At 37.2% G+C, this 23,724-nt stretch overlaps 1 protein-coding gene across 16 annotated transcripts in view; it reads left to right on the top strand.

Moving 5' to 3' along the window:
- TBC1D1 (TBC1 domain family member 1) overlaps positions 1–23,724 on the top strand; it is a 264,667-nt gene that overhangs the window by 119,204 nt on the left and 121,739 nt on the right. For 15 of the 16 annotated variants that reach the window (XR_011649485.1, XR_009186413.2, XM_058299692.2 and 12 more), the window contains 5 exons: positions 1,684–1,773; positions 4,676–4,780; positions 6,107–6,239; positions 11,538–11,629; positions 16,823–16,933. Coding sequence is in view for 14 of the 16 variants with exons in the window: in XM_058299692.2 (XP_058155675.1) it covers positions 1,684–1,773; positions 4,676–4,780; positions 6,107–6,239; positions 11,538–11,629; positions 16,823–16,933 (531 nt within the window). In the remaining 2 variants the exon portion in view is untranslated. The remainder of the gene's footprint in view (positions 1–1,683; positions 1,774–4,675; positions 4,781–6,106; positions 6,240–11,537; positions 11,630–16,822; positions 16,934–23,724) is intronic. The other variant, XM_058299676.2, reaches the window with a different exon arrangement.

The raw sequence follows: 23,724 nt of genomic DNA, 5'->3' as shown, positions 1-23,724 counted from the left end.
TATGTTTTAGAGATTCTCAGCTGTAAGATTTCAAAGGTTCTTTTTGAAAATAAGTAAGGATTATCTTCATTGTGTAGGTAAAGACATTTATCTCTAAAGGGACTAAACATATCCAAGCTAGAGACTCATTCATTGTTTATACACATTTTCATCTTTGCTCTGTTTTGAGCTTGTTGGTTCCCACTCTAGAGAGACATGCAGGCAAGTCTTAATTCAGAAAGATGCTGCATTTTAAAAATGAATTAGTGTTGTTTCTTTTTTTTATCATACTTGGTCTCCATGGAAGGATAAGGGTAAGAGACTGTCTTCTTGTCAGTGTCAATGGCCTGGAATACAGTTCAGAAATAGTAAATGAGAAAAAAATAAATTCAGTACTAAATCCATGCTCTAGATAGAATGCACTTTTCTTGGGCCCCAAATTCAGAATATAATTATTCCCGATTTATACCGCAGTTTCAGACAAGCTTGGCTATCTGATTTGTGCTCCAAATCCAAGTGTGAAGAGTTTAGAGGAAGGAAAGAGGCTGTGAGTTACAGTGGTAATATTAGGATATGACCCTGACTTCTTGCTCCTAAGGAGTGACTAAAGCTGTAGAAAAACACAGGTAAGAACTGGAGAAGTTGAACTACCTGGAAGCATGAAGTCAGGGGAGCAGCTGAGGAGCATGTGCATAATTAATTGATACAGACATTCTGGCACAATACCTTACTATAATGGATGTCTATGATGATAACCCGAGTAGATGAGACAATGTTAATCTACGCTAATACTCTAACTTTAAAAGTCAGGTAAGGAAATTGGACTTGGCTCAACAGATAGAGCCTCTGCCTATCACATGGGAGGTCCAGGGTTCAAACCCAGGGCCTCCTGACCCATGTGGTGAGCTGGCCCATGTGCAGTGCTGATGTGTGCAAGGAGTGCCATGCCATTCAGGGCTGTCCCCTGCATAGGGGAGCCCCACACACAAGAAGTACTCCCCATAAGGGGAGTCACCTCATGTGAAGAAAGCACAGCCTGCCAGGAGTGGCGCCACACACATGGAGAGCTGACTCAGCAATATGATGCAACAAAAAGAAACTACAGATTCCCGGTGCTGCTGACAAGAATACAAGTGGACACAGAAGAACACACAGCGAATGGACAGAGAGAGCAGACAACTGGGGGGCTGGGAGGGGTGGGTAGAGAAATAATAAATAAATAAAGGTCAGGTAAATACTGTCTATAAATACCCAACACCTGTATGCAGTCAACAAATAGGTTATTTTAAAAATAATTTAAAAGACTTTTCAGTAAAAAATAATCTTTAGAAAATGGTTTGGAAGTTTTAAAAGGGAAGCTTCAGTTTTCTGGAAAATTCACTCCTTGTTGAAACCTCATTTCCTTATAAAGGGGATGTTGCATCTGAAACTTTTTTGCTACTCTTGGGTATTTGGTCCTTCTAAAAAAAGACCACAGGCATATGGAGGTGCATGTACTAATAGTTATGCTGTGCTATTTCCTGTGAAATCTTTAAGATATACCATAAGCTTTGAAATGATTTCCTACAATGATATAATCAGAATTTGATGAGAGCTTGCCCCTTTTATTCTTTATTTTCATAAATCCTAATGAGAATGTTTGTATAATAAATTTGCATTCTATTTTCATGAAAAGCTAGTTATTTTTTTGTTTGTTTTTTTAAGATTGGCCAGTCTGAAGTTTACCTCATCAGTCCTGACACCAAAAAAATAGCATTTGAGAAAAATTTTAAGGAGATATCCTTTTGCTCTCAGGTAAATTGAAGCGGATTTTGGTTCAATTGTAATTTAATTTTTTAATGATTAAAAATATCTGTCATATAATGGAAGTGCTGAAGGTTTTAAGGTATATGTTTTCTAAGTATTTGATTTGTGATCTTGCATTTCTTTGTCTTGCTTTGCTATAGTAAGGTAAATTATAAATATAATTTTGAAATTAAAAGTTTTACTCTAACAATATGTATTGGAGAAAACAGCTACTTTTCTTTTTTGCAATTATTGGTAGTAATGTTTCACGATCATGATTTCTAGGTATATGTGTGTGTACATGTGTTATGTATTTATGTACACACAAATACCTCTCTTTTTAAAATAGATATTTCTGTTTTATAAAAATTCATAACTTTTTTTTTGGTACCAACCATCATCATTTTTTTCTCCCTTAAAATATAACACACAGTGCTCAACTGAATATTTTATTCAGAATTGCGTTATCTACTTGAAAATGTCTTTCTTGATAATCTCCAAGGTATGTTTCATAAAGAGACTTTGGAGGAATCCATCATTTTTCATGAGGCATGTGACTTTTACTTCAGTCCTTCATACCAAATATGAGATTACTTAAAGTTATGTTTGGCTTTTTTTTTTAACTCTAACTTCTCATTTCCACAATTAGGTATAATGAAAATCTCAGTATTAACTAACATATTATAACATAATCTACGTAGATATTCAAAAGGAAATTTTTCTTTTACAAAATGTGAAAATAAGTATATTCTGGGAAGCGGACTTGGCCCAATGGATAGGGCATCTGCCTACCACATGGGAGGTCTGTGGTTCAAACCCCGGGCCTCCTTGACCCGTGTGGAGCTGGCCCATGTGCAGTGCTGATGCGCGCAAGGAGTCCCATGCCACGCAGCGGTGTCCTCCGCGTAGGGAAGCCCCACGGGCAAGGAGTGTGCCCCATAAGGAGAGCTGCCGAGCGCGAAAGAAAAGTGCAGCCTGCCCAAGAATGGCGCCGCATACACGGAGAGCTGACACAACAAGATGATGCAACAAAAAGAAACACAGATTGCCGGTGCCTCTGATAAGGATAGAAGCGGTCACAGAAGAACACACAGTGAATGATGGACACAGAGAGCAGACAACCCGGTGGGGGGGGGGGAGGTGCGAAGAAGGGGAGAGAAATAAATAAAAAATCTTTATGAAAAAAAAAAAAGAATATTCCTTCCTCATAGGTCAAATTAGGGAACATTTTACTGAGAATACCTTTCTCTAATTCATATTCCTCTAAGTAGTAACCTTTAGCATATCCTTAATTTGCTATTGGAAACATTGTTTGAGATGCCAGCATATGTCAGTGGCTCCTCATTTCTTGAAAAATATTTGGCCCAAGAGTAAGATAATGAACAGAATTTTTTCTTGATTAACTGCTATTTCTAATTTAAGTATTAATGTTAAGTGTTTCTTTTTTCATATAATAGCTTTATTATTGCCTAAAGGGTGCAGTTTGCAAGTTTATATTATTACCTGCACTTAAAGCTCTTAGCACTCATATATACATATGCTGGTGCTTTCAGAAGACATTGACATATTGATATTTATGGAAGATGTTTTAACTGTGTCAAGATGCCTCTGTTAAGTGGTGTTTTTGAACCAAGTTTACATATTAGTATATACTGAAAAGAACCCTCAGAAAACTAGCATTGATCCGGAGAAAGTGGCCAAGGTAGTTGCTGAGAGCAGGGAGAGGGGAGTAGAGATGAGATATGGGGGCATTTTTGGGACTTGGAGTTGTCCTAAATGATATTGCAGGGAAAGATACTGGACATTTTATATCCTGCCATAAGCCACTGAATGTACTGGGGGAGAGTGTAAACTACAATGTAAACTATAATCCTTGTGGTACAGCAGTGCTCCAAAATGTATTCACCAAATGTAATGAATGGGCCACAATGGTAAAAGAGGTTGTTGATGTGGGAGGAGTGGGGGAGTGGGAAGTGCAGTGTGTGGGAACCTCTTATATTTTTTAATGTAAGATTTTTTGTGATTTATTTATCTTTTAAAAAAAAGACATCAAAAATAAATTAAAAAGAGAGTTCTTTAAAGTATCTAAAAAAAGAAAGAAAACTATAGGAGAGACTTGGCCTTAATGTTTTATGTCTAAAACCTCCTCTACTCTGAGTGTATATAATCTTTGACTTGTTCTTTATACTGGTTTACTTCAGTGTTTACTTTTTTTTTTTAGGAGGTACTAGGAAATGAACCCAGGACCTCATACATGGGAAGCAGGCCCTCAACCACCGAGCTGTATCCATTCCCCAATGAGAGTTGTTTCTTTTGTTTGTTTTTATGTAGCACTTGGGAACCCAGGACCTCTTATGTGGGAAGCTGGCACTCAACCACTTGAGCTACATCTGCTCCCCTACCATTTATTTTTAAGAGTATGAATATGTTTTTCAGTATTTTTTTTAACCTTCGATTCTGGATGCATGTGCAACTGTGTGTGCACATGTGTGCAATACATTTGTGTGCATGTATTGTGTGTGTGTGTGTGTATGGTTGTTTCTTCATTAATCTCTGGCTCTGCCTTTGATTCTCCAAATTGTTTTAATTCTTTAATACCTAAGAAAAGTTCTGATTTTTCAGTGTCAGTCTTTCTCCACTTTTAATACTAGGATGAGTGTTAAAAACTCCAGTATTCCAGAATTAACTAAGATCTCTTGTGACTGTACTCAAAGTAAGATTTCTGAGAATGATGTTACTCTTTATCATCTTTGAGTGATGCTGGTCTTACTTTTTAATTTTAAAATATTGTAGAGAAGGGTTACTTTTTTATGCTCTTTAAAATTGTGTATAAATCTGAAGTTGCATTTCTAGAAATAGTGCTTCTTCTGAATAACGATGTTCTGTTCTCTTTTTCCATTGCCTTCAACAGGGCATTAGACATGTGGATCACTTTGGGTTTATCTGCCGAGAGTCCTCGGGAGGTGGAGGCTTTCATTTCATCTGTTATGTGTTTCAGTGCACAAATGAAGCTCTGGTAAGAGAGGATTAATAATTCCTTGTCTCCTATTTATAAGGAATTCCCAACTCACTATTTTTCCTCTTAACAAAGTCATATAATCTCACTTATATATTACTGTTCATCTTCAAGCATTCATTTATGACTATTTAATAACTAGTTAGTAGTATACATCTGAGACATATTTGGGTACCTGTTTTTAATTTTCGTTATTTCTGGAGAACCTTCCCACTTTCTCTCTAGTCTAGCATTTAAAAATTTCATTTGGGACTTTAGACAGAGAAATTTGATTTTTCACTCAGAATTTAAATTGTGTTTTTAATTTTTTGCCTAATTTCCTTTAAAAGATTTGAGCATCTGGATAGTATTTCTCACACTACAATCCTGGCAATTGTTATGGTTATCATCTGCCAACCTGTGATTAATAATTCAGAAAAATCTCAAAGATATTATTAAAGTCTTTCCTCAGAGCCTTCAAATCTCAGCCCAGTTAATTTTTAAAAAACTTTAAAAAATTGAAATAATTGCAATTTCAAAAGTATTATAAATCCCATACAGAGAACTCCAACATTATCTTTCAATACCCAGATCTACCAATTTTAATATTTCACTGCATTGGCTGTATCATTCTGTCAAATAATTTGTCAGTCCATCTGTCTGTCAATCAATTTTCTAAACCTTGAGTACACTGTATACATCATTTTCCTTGAACACATAATACCTCCATGTATATTTCCAATGCGCAAGGATGTTCACTCATGTAACCACCTTAAGTACCGTTACCAAGTTTGAGAAATTTAACCTTGATACAAAGCTTGAGGTCTTTATTCTCATTTTTCCATATGTCCCAATAATGTCCTTTTGGGCCTTTTCTCCTCCATTGTTGGATCCAGTTCAGGAAAATTTATTGCATTTAATTGTCATTGTCTCTATAGTTGCTCTTTCTAAATGTGGAAACATATACAATGTGAACTTTCCCATTTAACCACTCCCAAGGATATCTTTTAGTGAGATTAATCACTTTCACAGTATTGGGGATACCTTCATCACCATCCATTACCAGAACTTCCCATCTCAGCAGAAACCCTATACCCATTATACATTAATTCCCTGTCTCCTTCTCCCCACCTGTATTCTACCTTCTGTCTTAATGTATTTACAGATTCTAGACATTTCATTTAAGTTGAAACAGACAGTATCTGTCTGACTTATTTCATTCATGCATGTTATAAGGACTTCCTCTTTACAACTGAGCAACACCCCATTGTATGGATACACCACATTTTAAGCCCAGCTAATATTACATCTCTTTTGGCTGGCTACAGTTTTTCTTCTCTTTATTAGGTTGATGAAATTATGATGACCCTGAAACAGGCCTTCACGGTGGCGGCCGTGCAGCAGACTTCTAAGATGCCGGCTCAGCTGTGTGAGGGGTGTCCTGTGCAGTGCCTGCACAAGCTCTGTGAAAAGATAGAGGGTGAGTCGTGGACCCCTTTCCAGCTTCAAAACCTTGGGAGTTAAAGGTCATGAGAAAACTCTAGATGATATGCTAGCATAGACTGTGGGGCATAGTAGCTATTGAATCTTACAGGATGCAGTGGGTATCTTTTGTACATCAGGCATTGTGCTGGGGATAAAAAGATAAAAATCCTTACCGACTTCCACCATCTCCCCACCAGACTACTCTGAGGGTCAAGAAGGAATTAGGGAAACAGAAGTAACAAAACCAGTTGTGTAGCCTTTTCCATGGTTGGGAGAGTGTTCTGCCATATTGGCCTCTGTGAAGAGATCTGGTAAGATAAGAGCTGAAGAATTTGACTGGGTTTCAAAAATTAGGAGGTCATGCGTAACCTCTCCTAGGACAATCTTAATGGAGTGAAGGGTAAACTTGAGCAAACAGAAAGGAATAAAAGAAGTGGTGACTGGTAGTATTGGTGATGGTGTCTGGAAATTTGCTTTAGGAATAAATTATAATAAAATGTTATTTGCAATCAATATTTATTGAATCCTTAAAATTTACCAGGCATTGTGCTAAGTGCTTTATTTAACATGTACATTTAACCCTTACCACATTTCTGGGAGGAAGAGGGACTTTTTTTTTTGCATTGTGTGTACATTTTACAGATAGTAAACTGAGGATTAGAGTCTGTGGTGAACCAGGGATTCAGCCTCTGCTGGTAAAGTTCTAGCTGTTACTTCTCATGGAACTTGCCTTCCAAGAGAAGGCCATGCTGGGGAAAATTCTAGCTACTTTTTAGAATTGGAGAGAGTTGAGCAAATTCAGAGCCCAAGGGGACAGACTTATCCGAGTGGAATGATAGTGGTACCTCAGAGCAGTGGTGGAGGAATTTGCCTTGGGTGGGAGGAGAGAAATCTCTGTGACTGCAGGGATGGGCCAAGGGTGAAGGACAAAACAGAGGTCAGAATGAAAGAGGGCAGTGATGCTCATCAGAGGGAATCCAGGAGATGACAGGGTTTATATCTTTTTTCTTGGTTTTGCATCTTGTTCCACTTATGATAGGATTTCTGAAATGTTTTTAATGGTTTTGGGGGTTCATATGACTTAAGTTCTTGTGGAAAGAAAAAAGATTTTATAATTTTCTCTATATCTAGAATACTTATGAACTATAATAATATAAAGAAAAACTATTGCTGTTTAGATCTGATTTTCCTTTTTCAATGTGATAAATTGACAAGCATCATTCTAAGGTCTGAGGAAGTTCAGTTACTGGCATTACAGTGCTCTTTAAAATGAATCAAAATGATTAATTTTTTTGTTTGTTTTCCTAGTTGTTACTATTTGCTGACATTATACAAAATATAGCTGGGAACCAGAAAACTTTTGCTTTAACTAGAAATAGCTTCCAACGGAGACGATCACTAACCCTTTCCCTAGTGGTTGTCAAGATAAGGTAAACGATGACAGAAACATCCCTTAAGAGCTTTTTAAGAAGCCAACAGTGACTTTGGTTTTGATGATAAAGCAGATCAGGATTTGCAGGGACTGGAATGCTTCCAGAGTTCCACTTGATAAATCTTTCTTTGGTTTGGTTTTCAAAAAGTTGTAGCTAAAAGATTTAGTCAGGGTAAGGATTTTGCTGCTGCAGTTTTGGAATGAATCATTTAATTCATCTTTTTACCTGATGAAATCCACCCAAAGGAACAAACTATGCTAAATTTTAAAGCATCCATTAAAAACAGTACATCTTCCTGTATGTCACCTGAGATGATCTCTGAAAATGGTTTGCTGTTCCCTTGACCCAGAAAACCCCACAAAATTATACAAATCAAGAGGTGCAAATTTTCATGTTCACTTTAAGAAAACCCAAGAAACTGCCCAGGCCATCAAGGGTATGCATATTTGAAAAACCACCTAGTATGTGAAAAATGTCACCTTATAGAAGCAATGTACATCATTCCATTGTTACAATGGTGGCATTGGTAGGTACACCCAAGCCAAACAGTGGGGCTGGATACAGGGTTGGTGGCCCAAAAAGAGTGCTGAATTTTTGTTGCAAATGCTTAAAATGCAGAAAGTAAGGCTGAACTTAAGGGTTTAGTGGTAGATTCTCTGGGCATTGAGCACATTCAGGTGAACAAAGCCCCCAAGATGAACCAGCATACTTACAGAGCTCATGGTTGGACTAACCCATACATGAGCTCCCCCTGCCATACTGAGATGATCCTTATGGAAAAAGAACAAATTGTTCCTAAACCAGAAGAGGAGGTTGCACAGAAGAAAAAGATATCCCAGAAGAAACTGAAGAAACAAAAACTTAGGGCTCATGAATAACTTCAGCACACAATAAATTGTTTTGCCTACATGATGGGAAGCATTTCCAAAAGTATAGATGGCACATGGTTAAAGGAATTCTTAGAGGAGATGCTAATTATTTATTGAACAGTTGTAGAGGCTGCCCTTGCTTTTGGTTATACTGTATTCCTAGTAAGTATTGTAAAGTGGTTTATTAAAACTCATTTGCTCCCATAGGAGCAGTTCTGACAGGAAACTATGTTCCGACCAAGAACTCTATAAACTGTGGCAAGCCCCAGAGGCATGGCTACAAAAAGAAAAACTTACGGGCTGTTTTCTTAATCAGTAATATAGTCCAATTATGTCTCCAAATCTATAAAATAGAATAAATACACTGTCTATATTGATTAGGCTAGCCACTTTCTCCACTCAGTGTACTGATCAATGTATTGATCACATGTGAAAGGTGCAGCTATACTCAATTCTAATTTTGAATTATATACAACTGCTGTTTCTAATGAGTAGCTTTTATGTTATTTTGCGTACTTCCGAGGATGTTTTTGGGAATTATTAGGATAAATTATATTTTCACTAAAATAAAAAATTTTGAATCGAGATTTCCATTTGCTCTCAGAGTGAGTTTTCCTCTGGCAAAGCTATGCCTTGTTCATTAGCGCTCCCTCGAGTAAGAGCCTGTTTGAGAACCCAGCAGTGTGAAGTGGCCTCACTAATAGTGCCATTTGGGAGGGATTGGAGGTTGGGAATTTGAGTCTGTTTATCTTTTTCTCCTTTGCCCCTTGCCTTTGTTGCCCCATAACCCTTTCGGCATCACATGGGGCCACTGAGTGGGTGTCATCAGCTACCTTGCTACAGAAACCAGCTACTGAATGGCTCAAGTTGGAAGCCATGTGGAAGGTGCTGGGTAAACAAGTGGTGAAGAGGGAGGCTCTCAGACCTGGGTGGGACATCCTTTCTTTGAGATGGGGCAGGGAGGACCTAACAATTGAAGCATCCTGAAGGCAAGGATGACACTGCTCAATATGGAGAATAGTCTCTCTTTCATGATTTCACCTAAGATTTTTAGAAGTGTGTAATTAGTCTAACTCTTTGTAGAGCTTGGATTTTTTCCCCCTGCCTTTGAATATATCATCAAACAATTCACTATTTCCAAAATATGGTGCATAGACTGTGGCAGGGTCATCTGCCATAAGTGGGAGGGATTTTTACTTGATGATTATTGTTTATTTTCTTAGATTTAAACACTATTTCGATTCAGCATTTAAGTAAACAGCAAAGTCTTGTATCTGTTACCTGGGCTTGTATGACCTGACAGCTTTCCAGAAGAGTAATTTTCAATTGTGTTCCGACAACAGCCCATCTGAATTTGCTGTGCTTTAACTCACCTCTGATTTTAACATTTGTTTTGAAGCCTCCTGACTTGACTGCCCTGGTAAAAGGAGGTCGTGGAGAGGCTTAGGGTTTGATCTCTGGAGGCAGGCAGACCAGGGCTCAGATTCTAATTCTGTCCCTTATGTAACTGGTGGCCAAAGACAAAATACTTGACTTCACTCTGCCTCAGTTTCTTCATCTGTAAATTAGGGATACTAAAAATAGTGCCCCCCTTCTCAGGATTATTTTGAGGATTAAATGCCATAATGTGTATAAGTTGTGTTGTGCAAAGTGGCATAGCAATTCCTTCAGAAATACTAGTTGTTTTTAAGGTGGCCTCTTATAATATAATTTTTTTGGTTTTAAAAAAAAAAGGAAGAACAACAACTTCCTCGAAGACAAGATAGCTGCCATGGTTTGTATAGGGGCAGTAGCCCCCTCCTCAGGCTTCCCTCTTAGGTGGGTGTCGAGTCCTTCTTCAGCTGCAGTGAGTGGGGGCTGCATTGACTGGGGCAGGCTGACTGCCTGTTGGCCTCCCAGCCTTTGACAAGTTGTGTTGCTTCTCTGGACCTCAGCAATCTTGTTTTGTACAAACAAGCTACTGCCTCTCTCCTGGGGCCCCTGGCACCTCTGATCTCAGCAGGCATCCCTGTTCTCCTTGTGGCCACCCTGACACTGGCACAATCACTGTTCTCCAGCTCAAAGCCTTTGCCAAGCTTCTGTCCAGCAGCTCACTGTCTTGGGTGAGGAGAAGGGAATGGCAGCAGATGAGAGTCAGGCTGCCAGTGGAATATAAGTAACCAGCAGCAGTTTTTCATGAGCAATTGGGTCAGCACATTCTTTCATTCTAAACCTTATTATCTTGTGTAACATTTCTCTCTGGACAACAAGAAAAGACAAAACCCTCTGAACCATATTTGCATGGAGAAGCAACTCTTTAAAATAACAGGTTTTAGCAGGCTCTAAAATTCTTACATAATGACTTACTTTTCATAATGTTTTCTCAAAAACCCTTTGTCATGCTATAATTAAGTGGTTCTAAGACTTAAGCATGTGGAGGTAAAAGGAAAATCATTAGCCATTTGAATCCATTTTATGTGACAGAAACCTAATGTGTAAGAGAAAAGTGTTGGTTAATTTTCAAACTGACTGGTAGTTAGATTTTTCTGTAAGAAAAAGTTGTTAGGTTTTCATAAAAATATCTCATGAGAATTTATCATTTTCTGAGGGCCATGTTCCCATTGTGATGAGGTGATTTAAACACAGAATGGTGGTGAAGAAAGTAATTTGGAACCACAAAAGTTGATGGTCTTTTGGAAATTATGTAACTGTAAAATGGGGATAATAGAACCCATTTCAACAGGTTGTTTTGCAAATTAAATGAAATGATGCAGGCCCAATGTTTAAGACAGTGCCTTGCACTAAGGACTTGGTTAAAAAATGTTACTCATTGTCATCATCATTATTATTGATTAGATTTTCTATGAAACCTCAAAGACCTGGAGCAAATTGAGAGGCAGTGTGGAGATGTCATGTGGGTAACACTGTATAGGGAGTGCGTATGGAAGGGTGTTAACTCTGCCTCATAATGTTTACATAAAGCTTTTTCATGTCCTTCTTTTCTCTTAATAGGAATGAATACTTCCAAAACCAAACTTGAATTGCAGAAACACCTGACAACGTTAACCAATCAGGAACAAGCAACTATTTTTGAGGAGGTTCAGGTACAGTACTGGTTTTCAGTTTCTAGAGGGGAAGAAAAGGGAGGCAGCTTACCTGTGAAAACCAGAAAACTGGTGCTGTCACAACTCTGGGGACATGGAACGGAGCTCCTCTTACTGTAACCTTTAACAGTCCCTATAGAGGGGCCAGGACAGAAGTTGCAGGTTCAGAGGTCTCAGTTGTCATGGTGAAAGTGACTACAACGTGGATGCTTATCCCTTAAAAGTTTGAAAGAAATATTTTAGAACAAGGAAAAGAAAATTATCTAGTGGAAGGGCCATGATCTGGGACCCCAGAGACCTGGACTCCTGGTCCACATGTGCTCCTCTGCTTGATGGAAACCTCTGCCAGTCCCTTCGCCACTCCGATTTCAATTTACTCAGCCCTCCATGTGGAAGTAGAATGAGATGATGTTTTGCATGTGAAATTGAACCTAATTAGTCCCCCTGCCCTCTTTTGTTTTGGTTTCGAAAATAAATTTAGGTCATACAATCACTTAGCATCCTATAAATGTCAAACCAACAACAACAAAATACACAAAAAAACCCAAACTTACCAGCTTTCTGCATTTATACCTGGAAACTAACTCCTGGCCTTGCATTTAGATGCGGTGTAACTCAGGGAAACCATGCCATGTGTGTTGGCATGCCTCTTCTCTGTTCATTATGAATCTTTATTGAGTCAATAAAAATTTTCATGTCTGCCGTAGCCGAGGGGAACTTTCTATGGTTTTCTGTCACTTTGCTAGGGACAGCACATCAGAGCAAAGAATAGATATCTCTTTTTTGGGAGTGGGGTGGGGAAGAGCAGGGGTTCTGCAAATAGAGAGGGCACTGAACAAGACAAGGCTAGTGACTCTGAGTTGTGAACCCTTCCTCCCTTTTGGGGTAGAGGTGGTATGATGGGAGCCACAATCTGTTTTCTGCTAATGAAAATATTAGATTGTGGTTTTCTTTTTAATCATCTTAGAGTTCTCTTGTTCCCTTATTTCCCTTCTACAATGGAATTAGTTTAAGTTTGTAGAAAGAAAGCATAGGAAAAAAATTTATTCACCAATAGCCAAAAGGGTAATTTGCATGTTTTTCCTTCTCTCTACCATTGGTTTTAAATTTTCTTGTTTTCTTCTGATCAACCAGAGATACATTACTTTTTTCTTTCGAAGGATCTTTAGAGTTCTAAGTACACCATAATCTTAGACAAATTTAATGTGCTTTGTCCTTGGAATTCAGAAATGTACAGAGGATTTGCTTCTGATTTTTAATCCATTTACAGTTGAAGCCTAGGCCTTTTAATCTAATACCGACCCACTTGCTGCTATATTGATACCAAGTGATTTTGATATCTTCCTTAAAAAGAGTTTTCTCTTTTTATTTAGACAGGACTTTGTAGCTTTCCCTAAAACAGTGCAATGAATTAGTATAGATAATATACAACAAAATATTTTTTTCAACAATGAGATGTGATTCTGAGATTGTCTTTGACCCGTGCATGTTTTTAGATACCCAATACATTGTGACAAAGAAACATGAGAGGAAAAAAAATAGAAAAGGCCTGCTGAGGGAAGAAAAAGCTGTCTAGATATGCCATGAAAAATACATTCAGTTAATACCCTGGAGCCTCTTTGTGTTTTTTAGAAGTCTATAAATTTTCAGTTGGTCTAAACGCCAAAGGGATATTATATTGTTTATTAGGTTTGAAAAACTAGTTATACTTTCCCTTCCCTTACCATGTAACTCTTTCTTGAATTATATACTTTTTTTTTTTAGGAAATACTGGGGATTGAACCCAGGACCTTGTACATGGGAAGCACGTGCTCAACCATTGAGCTATGTCTGCTCCCCAAATGATACACATTTGACATGGACCTTTTCTTCTGAAAGCTCTACTGATAGTTTTATTGAATTATTTCTTCAATGACCATTCTTAGTTTTTATAAAAATTTTATAAACCAAGAAATTGGTTTCTTTTTGAATAGCACTGCCTGCTAATATTTCTGGAAATTAAGCATTTTCAAAAAGGTTATTAATAAAAAGGCAGCTTTGTGGCATCAGGCATCCTCTTATAAACAAAACAGTGAATATTTTCCTTTGTACAGCCTATCCTAGAAGATCATTTGTTTCTGAAAAACACTTCCAAGGGCAAAATTTTCATAATTCAAATGTAATTACTACTGAAATTAATGGTATATAATTACTTACATAGCTATTAAACTATACCTATTATAGTGTTTATGTAAACAAATAATATATTTTAAAAAGGCAACCCAAACAAAACCATAAGCAAAAGAAGATGATAATAGGTGTGTTCATGATGCTGGAGATTATCATTGCTGTTATCAAGCAGGCTTTGAACACTCTGAGAGGGTGCTTAGTGCCAGATGGCCTTATTACCCATTTGGCTAAGAAGACTCACGACACTGCAGAGCTGCCCCCCTTTTATAAAAAATTATTTTTTGACATTTTAGAACATATGTAACTGCACATATGTGAAGATGAACACCATGAGGTTAGTTTTCTTCTCATACTGGTTTGTTCCTGGCCAGTTGTGCCAAATCCAGGTTGGGCTTTGTCAGTATGAAGCAGTGCTTTCATGCTGCAGTAGGGCTGCTAGATAAAACGCCGCGAGTCGGATGCTTGTAACCCAAATGAGTGTACTTCAGGGAATGATTTAATTAAATAATGAGGAAGGAATTTGTATTTGATAGGCATTTGAATAACATGAGTTTTCACAAGTTTTTTTTTTTAAGTTAATGAGCAGAAGAGCCTTTTTTTCTTTGTGAAGAATGTGTATCAACAGTTGGATTTTATATGATTTTAATATTCTGAGATGTTATAATTTTACAAAAAGATGTCAGTGGAATTGATCAGGTAGGGTCTGAAATTCCTTTTTCAGTTGCCTTTACAACAAGTTTATCAGCTCCTCATGAAAATGAGGTTAAGAACCATAACAAAATTGGTTTTGTTACATAACAGGTAATTTTTTGTAGTTTTCTTTTTAAAGGTTCATGTGTAGCATGCATACAAAAAAGTACACAAATCAATGGTGCATATTTCAGTGAAATCTTATGGGGAGAATAAAACTGTAGCCAGCACTAAGATTAAGAAATATAGTATTTCTAGCTTTCCCAGATGCCCTCCTCATGCCCCTTAGTCATAAATGTCCCCAGTTAACTGCCATCCTGAATTCTGACATGGTAGATTAATTTTGAACAAGTAAATTTATTTCTAACTGCAGTTTATTTCTAACTGCAGAATTATGTCTCCCAACTTGATTTTTCATTGTATTCCTCAGAGTTATTTCTCTGGGGAGTATAATGAGTAATAAATGCTTATAAAATTAAATTATCTTTAAGAAATGATGATTTACCACTGTGGAGGATATTGGAGTTACATGGGGATCTTAGGGAGATGACACCTTGCTACTCTTTTGAACTCTATGGAAGGATAGCCTTTAATTATATTGTAAAAATGTTTAAGGATTTATTTCTTGACCTTGTATGAAACCCATAAATGTTTATTTCTCTTCTTTAGTGACTTTCCCACTATGATGTTTAATGGGCTTTGTGGCAGTCTCTTGTTCTTGGCATCAATTTTTAAAGAGAAGAATCTGTTGTAGTACATTTTGTCAGTTGTCTCATTGTCTGCCTATTTAAGTAGTTTTTGTCATATCTTTTCAGAAGAAAAATGCATTAATAATGCTCCTCTCTTATTACTATATTACTGGCTATAGCTACTTTTTGATATTTTGAAATAAGCTATCATGAAGTTTGTCTCCAACCATTTTACATATTTTCTTGTGAAGGTAACACAGAGGTTTAATGGAAGATACAGGAAACCTTGACTGTTCCTTTCCTGTTTTGAGGATTCGATAAAAGGTTTTTATCTGGAAAAATCCATTTGTTGCATATAACGTACAAAATTTTATTAGGTCAGTGTTCATTGCCTGAAATCTAGATTAAGAACCTTTGTTCTAGCTTCTAAAGTGTTTACTCCTTAAATAAAAATTTGAAAGGACATGAAGTCCTCAATGAAAACAACTCTTTCCAATCATTTGTTCTCTATTCCTTAAGGACCAGGAGCAACATAGCTTTTTTGTTTTTAATTTTATTTTTATTTCCCCCTTCTTTGTAAAAATATTTATGCAGCATTGCTTTTTAAGTGGTCTTTTTCTTTAAGAAAGGGAATGTCAGAGGTCTGAGTTAGTGTTAGTGTTACCTTTTCTTCTAATGCCTGTGACACAAAGGGTAGACCATTTTTTGTTCTTTAGTTGGGAAAGCAGTTTTCCAAGAGTGGCATTAACCAAGACTCAGATTCTCTGGAGGAGTAGGGGAAATGTGTGATTATCAAGAATGAACATACATTTCCAAAGTTTATAGACTAGAAGCTTTCTGTATCTCCAAAGTCATTCAGTTTTGTTTTCTTCATAATAAGAGAAAATAATACATTAAATTAGGTGGTATTTTAAAAAGTGACTCTGATATTTGAAATCCAAAGAATTTGGGAGTTGGAGGAGACCTTGGAGTGTAATTCATGCATAATCCTATTTTTAACAGATGAGGAAATTAAGATTAAATGAAAGCCTTTGGTCACATTTTTAGATAGCAACTATTAATAGAACCTAGATGACTTGATTTCTAGTCCAGTGTGCTTTGTCATTGCCCTGTCTGGGTAAAAAAAAAGTATGGAGAAAATTTAAAAAAGGACAAGAAAAATTGAAAAGCATAGTATGAAATGCCCATCCTGTGGGGCATCTACAAAGCTCGTCATGGCTACCACGTTTACACTAGAATCATGGCCCTGATCCAGCTGGTGTCTTTCTTTCCAGGTTCCTAACTATGAGAGTTTTATAAACATGTAGTCTTCTGGCTCTTGACTTTAGGTGTTTACACAGATTTTATTCTTTTTTTCTGTTTTCAAATTATTTATTAAACTTTTATACTTTGCCTCTATCTGATGTTAAATATTTATTTTAGGCATAAGGATATCAGAGATGAGAAACTAAATCTTGCCCACTGGCCCCATTTTCTTAAAATTTCTACACTTCTAGGATTTTCGATGCCCCCTAGTGAGGTGATTGTGTAAAAGCATGGATTAGTGGATGGTTGAAAGCTGTTGGTAATTTCCAAGGAAGTGGTTCAGCAGTTTGGTTCACAAAAATAAATATAATATAGTCTGCTTTTAATTTTTTTTTTTAAGAAATTGAGACCAAGAAATGAGCAGCGAGAGAATGAATTGATTATTTCTTTCCTGAGATGTATATATGAAGAGAAACAAAAAGATCACATCCATATTGGGGAGATAAAGCAGGTATGGCATTTTTCTCTCTTCTCATAATTTTTACCATGAAATTCTGTAGGGTCTTGAGGATTTTATGAAGCTCTGAAACCTTTTGCCCCTGTGTTTAATTTACATTTGTTACAAATATAGCTTAGAGCACCAAGGACATTGCTACCACCAGCCAAGAGACCTGCGGGGAGCCAGTCTCTGTCACCTCAGCTTCACCCTTTACAGCGGGAATAACCTTCTGTAGTAGCCTTCAGAATTACATAAGGTGCCTGAAAGTGCTTCTAATATAAATGCTATGTGGATGTAAGATAGCATTATTGACAAATCAGATATTATTTAGACATAGAACTCCAATAAATTCCATTTTGCGTAATAGAATAACAGAGTGGGCCTAGCATTCAGTACTGTCCACAGCTTTGTTTGACTTTTCTTCCTGTGGAGTGCTCTGTCACAGGCTAGGGCTACCTGCAAATCTCTCATTTTGAAGAGCTTCAGGTTTAGAATTCTGTATATACAGTGCTAGAGGTCATTTTCCCTATGTCTTTTGAACTCCATGAGAGTCAATTCATAATAAGTCATTATAGCATCAAACTTCCAACCATACATGTTTTTAATTTCCTAAGACTACCTGTTGATCAAAAATCTAAAGAAAAATCAGTGAAGAATGTTTAAATTCCTTAGTTTTCCAAAAACACATTGTCTTTCCCCCCCAACACTTGCTGAATACATTATAATGGTGTGGTAATACTCCAGGATGTATGTTCTCTTTTGCTCTCATTCTTGCTTACAGCTCTTGCTAACCATGATGGACTTCTACTTGGATGCGCACGTAGCAACTCTCTTCATTTGTTTTCTGCTTTCAGGTTGGCTTCAGCAATTGTCTTTCCTGGGCTATGAGAACCCATGAAGCTTCTAACATCATTTTTGCCTCATTGGCCCTTAGCAGAGACCCTCTATGCCAGTATGTTGTCTTTGTGTCTTGCCTTTGGATTTTCTTTGTGGCCATTCCTCGCTCCCCACCTTGTACTCTTAAGCTAGCCTGAGAGCTCTGTGCCCCTTGCTGTTCACTTTTGGATGGACCACCCAGGCTAAGTTTTCATTTAATTCTGCAGTTCATCTTTTAGTCTATTTCTTTTCTCTCTTCTACTTTTATGTGTTTGTGTGTGCGCACGTGTGTGTGCATGCACATGTGCCACTAGCAATTGTCTCTCTAACTCCTCAGGCAGTTTGACTTGTTCCACAGGAAATTGGTTGGTTTGAAATAATTTATAGCTGTGTATTAGTCAGCCAAAGGGGTGCTGATGCAAAGAACCATAAATCTGTTGGCATTTATAAAGGGCATTTATTTGGGGTAGAAGCTTACAGTCACAAGGCCATAAAGAGTAAGTTACTTCCCTCACCAAAGTCTGTTGCCATGTGTTGGAGGAAGGTGGTTACCAGCCTCTGCGAGGGTTCAGCCTTCTTCAGGCTCCGAGGTCCCAGCTTCTTTTGGTCTCAGCTGTAGGCTAGTATAAGGCTCATCTCTCTCCCAAGGGCTTGTTTCTTCCTAAGGTCAGCTGCTCTGTTCTCTCCATAAGGTGAGCTGTAGGCCATCAGGCTCTCTCTCTTCCCCTCTGCCATGTCTATGGAGCCATCTCTATTCCTCTGTGTTCCTCTCCTATATGTCTATATGCTTCCTGGGGCTCCAGCATCAAAAACTCCAACTCTCTCTTCTGCCATGTCGTTTTCTCTGAGTCCCTACCCACCAAGGGGGTGAGGACTCAACATCCTACTGATGTGGCAGAATCAAAGCCTTAATCATAATTTAATCAAGAAAAAGTGAAACCTCTGAATCTAATACAGTCTAATATGCCCAGAAGAACAAATCAGTTTACAAACATAATCCATTATCTATTTTTGGATTCATGAGCAATGCCAAACTGCCACAAACTTCTAGAAAGAGGAATGTAGTATTTGTGGTGGATGGAAACTGTTTTACTAAATGTTTCAATGGAAGTGCAAATTTTCCTTTTTTTGTTTGTTTTAGTACATGTTCCTTTTTTTTTTTTTTTTTTCCAAATTTGTTTTTAATGGAACAGGGAAGTATCTTTATGATTTGGGCATGTATTAGTCAATGGAGCTTCTCTCCCCCCCAACACCAATTTCAAAACATTGAAGAATTTAATGTGAAAGAGGTCAATTCTTACAAAGCGGAACTAGCCTTTGCACAGAATTTTCACCATGTTTCTCAATTTTCTGTAACCCAGGATGCCTTTCATAGTAAGTTTCTGATATCAGTATTCTTTATCTCTAAATACTTTAGTTTTCATGTCAATAACTAGAATTCAAATTTTGTTTAAGACACAATTTACATACAGCAGGTTGCACAGATCCTAAGTGTACATTTGATGAATTTTGAGAATGCATACATTCACATAACCTAAATCTCTGGTATGGTAGAGCATCTCTATCAGACCAGAATTATACCCATATCCCCTTCCTGTCAGGCCTTGCCCACACCACCCTCCTGCCATGCCCAGGCAACCACTATGTTTTGTTTTGGCTATAGATTAGTTTTGCCTTTATTGGAACTTCTTATAAATGGAATCATACACTATGTTCTCTTTCAGTTCTGGCGTCTTCTCTTTCAGTTCTGGCGTCTTTCACTCAACGTTTTGAGATTTATTCATGTTCTTGTAAATATCAGTAGTTTGTATCTTTTTTTTCTATTGTGTTAATACCAAAGTTTTTTGTTTATCTATCCCCCTGTTGATGTACCCTTGAGCTGCTTCCACTTGGTGGGTTTTATGAATAAAGTTACTAGTAGATATGTTTTGACACTGCAAGTAAGATGAGTTCTGAACTGAGAACTTTGCTGTAGCACTGGTATTTACAACTTGGCTCTACATTTTCATGCCTACTGCTCACCTATCTATTGATGGATGGGCAACATGGAGATTTCAGTATAATTCACTGTAAAGCCACCAGATCAGAAACTTTTATCTAAGAACCAACCTCAAAGGAGAAAATTCTAGTTGTTCCTTTTTTTCCTTTGTTTTTCTTTTTAGTTTTGAGAAAATCTACCCAAATGTAGAAAGAGTAACATAATAAGCATACATTTCCCTATCCCCTCAGCTTGCCTCTTTTATAGTATAATAGAAAAAACCATTACCAATAAATTTAGTGTCCTCCTTGTCCCTCAACTGATACTAAGCAAAAAGCTCCCAGTGTTCTTTTTTTTTTTAACCCCCCCCCCACTGTGGCTTTTTGCATGCTGTCTGCTCTCTGTGTCCATTCGCTGTACATTCTGTGTCTGTATTTTATTTCCCCTCCCCCTTGCAGCTTGCTTGCTCTCTGCTCTCTCTGTCCATTTGCTGTGGGCTCTTCTGTGTTCTTGCTTGTCTCCCTTCTTTTTGTTACGTCACCTTGCTGAATCAGCTCTCTGTGGCGCCTGGGGCCAGGTGGCGCTCCTTGGAGTGCCAGGGAGCCTGCCTTCACAAGGAGGCCCTGGGATGCAAACTGAGGGCCTCCCGTATGGTAGAAGGGAGCTCATCTGATTGAGCCACAGCCACTTCCCCTCCCAGTGTTCTTTTATTTTAATTATTTAATTTTTTTAAAAGCAGTTTTCTTGAGATATACTTATATACCATACAATCCATCCAAAATATTCAATCAATGACTTTTAATATAACCAACCACTGTCATACCCTTATGATAGCACTGCTAGTTATAAATACTATAATATGCTTTCATCTTTTCTGTTCTTTTCCAAAGATTAACAAACAGCCTTTTTTACCAGTTCTGTACAGCTTGACCCTCAGTGTTCTATTCTCTAACATCATTTTATTTTCTGACCTATATTCTAATTATTAACTCATTGTACACAATATATTTATATTATAATAACACAGTTTGCAGTATTTGTCTTTTTGTGTCTGGCTTGCTTCACTCAACATAATGTCCTACAGGTTCATCCATGTTGTCATATGCTTTATGACTTCATTTCTTCTTACATCTGTATAATATTCCATAATCCATATTGTTCCATAATAAACCGTCTTATTCTGTAATAAATCAGTTTGTTTATCCATTCATCAGTTGATGGGCACGTAGGTTGTTTCCATCTTTTGGCAATTGTGAATAACACTACTATGAACATTGGTGTGTCACTGTTATAAGTTCTTCTGTGTATATACGTAGTAGTGGTATTGCTGGTCATGTGGCAAATCTATATGCAACTTATTTAGGAACTGCCAAACAGTCCTCCACAGCGGCTGTACAATTCTACATTCCCACCAACCACTGTTGGTGGTTAAGCATTCCTATCTCTCCACATCCTCTCCAACACAGTTTTCTGTATTTTTAGTAGTGGCCATTCTAGTAAGTATGAAATGATGCCTCATTTAGCTTAGATTTGCATTTCCATAATCCTAGTGATTTCATGTGCTTTTTCACCATTCGTATTTCTTCTTTGGACGAATGTCTAAGTCTTTTGCCCACTTTTAAATCTGGTCATTTGTTAGTTGTTGAGTTGTAGCATCTCTTTATATGTCATGGATATTAAACCCTTATCAGATATGTGATTTCCAAGTATTTTCTCTCATTGCATTGGCTGCCTTTTCTTTGGGTGGCCAAAATCCTTTGAGGTGCAAATGTGTTGAATTTTGACGAGGTCCCGTTTATCTGTTTTTTTCTTTCGTAGTTCATGCTTTGGGTGTAAAATCCAAGAAACCACCACCTACTTCAAGATCTTGAAGATGTTTCCCTACATTTTCATCTGGTAGTTTAATGGTCCTGGCTTTTATATTTAGGTCTTTGATCCATTTTGAGTTGATTCTTGTATAGGGAATGAGATAGGGGTTCTCTTTGATTCTTTGTTGAAGAAACTGTTTTGTCCCGGTAACAAAGACATTTTGACTATTGTGGTTTGTCAAAACAAGTTTACTCTAGAGGCGAGGATGTATTTCTGGACTCTCAATTCTATTCTACTGATCAATGTGTCTGTCTTTATGTCAGTACCATGCTGTTTTGACCACTGTAGCTTTGCAATATGTTTCAAGATTAGGCAGTGAAAGTCCTCCCACATCACTCTTCTTTTTCAGTATGCCTTTGGCTATTTAAGTGCACTTCCCCTTCCAAATAAATTTGGTAATTGCCTTTTCTATTTCTGTAAAGTAGGCTTTTAGAATTTTGATTGATACTGCATTGAATCTATAAATCAGTTTGAGTAGGATTGACATTTTCATGATGGTCTTACAGTCTATTAACACAGAATGTCTTTCCATTAATTTAGGCACTCTTTGATTTCTTTTAGTGTTGTTTTGTAGTTCTCTGACATTGTTTTGTAGTTCTCAGATCCTGTACATCTTTGGTTAAATTGATTCCTAATTATTTGAGTCTTTTTGTTGCTATTGTAAATGAATTTTTTCCCCTAATTTCCTCCTCAGATTCTCATTACTAGTGTACAGAAACATTATTGATTTTTGCATGTTGATCTTGTATCCTGTCACTTTGCCGAACTTAATAGCTCAAGTAGCTTTGCATAGACATTTCAGAATTTTCTAAATATAGGGTCATGTTATCTGCAAATAGAGTTTACATCCTCTTTTCCTATTTGGATATCTTTATTTTCTTGTTTAATTGCTCTAGGTAGAACTTCGAGCACAATATTGAATATGGGGAGAATGGGCATCCTTGTCTTGTTTGCCATATTAGAAGGAAAGCTTTCATCCTTTCCCCATTGGGTCCAATGTTGGCTGTGAGTTTTTCATATATGCCCTCTATCATATGGAGGAATTTTCCTTCTATTCTATTCCTATCTTTCCAAGTGTTTTTATCAAGAAAGGTGCTGGATTTTTCAAGTTTTTTTTTTTTTTTTTTTTTTTTTTAAGGGGTACCAGGGATTGAACCTAGGGCCTTATACGTGGAAGCAGGTGCTCAACCACTTGAGTTATATCTACTACCTGATGCTAGATTTTAACCAGATGCCTTTTCTGCTTTGAGATGATCATGTGATTTTTCTCCTTCAATCTGTTAATGTGGTGTATTACATTAATTGCTTTTCTTATGTTGAACCAGCCCTTGCATACCAGGAATAAATCCCACTTGGTCATGATATATACACTGTTGGAGTCTATTTGCAAGTACTTTGTTGAGGAATTTTTGCATCTATGTTCATTAGATTGGTCTGTAATTTTCCTTTCTTGTAATATCTTTATCTGGCTTTAGTATTAGGGTGGTGTTGGCTTCATAAAATGTGTTGGGTAATTTTCCCTCCTTCTCAAGTTTTTGGAAGAGTTTAAATAGGATTGGTGTTAATTCTTCTTGAAATGCTTGGTAGAAAACACCTATGAAGACTTCTGGTCCTGGGCTTTTCTCTGTTGGGCGAATTTTGATGACTGGTTCATCTCCTTAAATGTGATTGGTTTATTGAGTTCTTGTATTTCTTATAGAGTCAATGTAGGTTTTTGCGCATTTCTGGGATTTTGTCCATTTCATCTAGGTTGTCTAATTTGTTGGTGTACAGTTTCTCAGAATATCCTATTGTGATCCTTTTTATTTCTGTGGGGTCAGTTGTAACTTTCCCCCTTTGATTTCTGATTGTATTTATTTGCTTCTCTTTTTTTTTTTCTTTGTTGGTCTCATTAAGTGTTTTGTCAGTTTTATTGATCTCAAAGAACTGGTTTTTGGTTTTATTTTCTTAGTTCTTTTGTTTTCTATTTCATTTAATTCTGCTCTAATCTTTATTTCTTTCCTTCTCCTTGTTTGGGATTGGTTTGCTGTTCTTTTTCTAGTTTTTCCAGTTGTCCAGTTAGATCCTTGCTTTTAGCTCT

This window comes from Dasypus novemcinctus, chromosome 1, assembly GCF_030445035.2.
Source record: "Dasypus novemcinctus isolate mDasNov1 chromosome 1, mDasNov1.1.hap2, whole genome shotgun sequence".
In the NCBI taxonomy this organism is placed as follows: domain Eukaryota; kingdom Metazoa; phylum Chordata; class Mammalia; order Cingulata; family Dasypodidae; genus Dasypus; species Dasypus novemcinctus.
The sequence above is the reverse complement of the archived record's forward strand: the minus strand, read 5'-3'. Positions and strand labels throughout refer to the sequence as shown.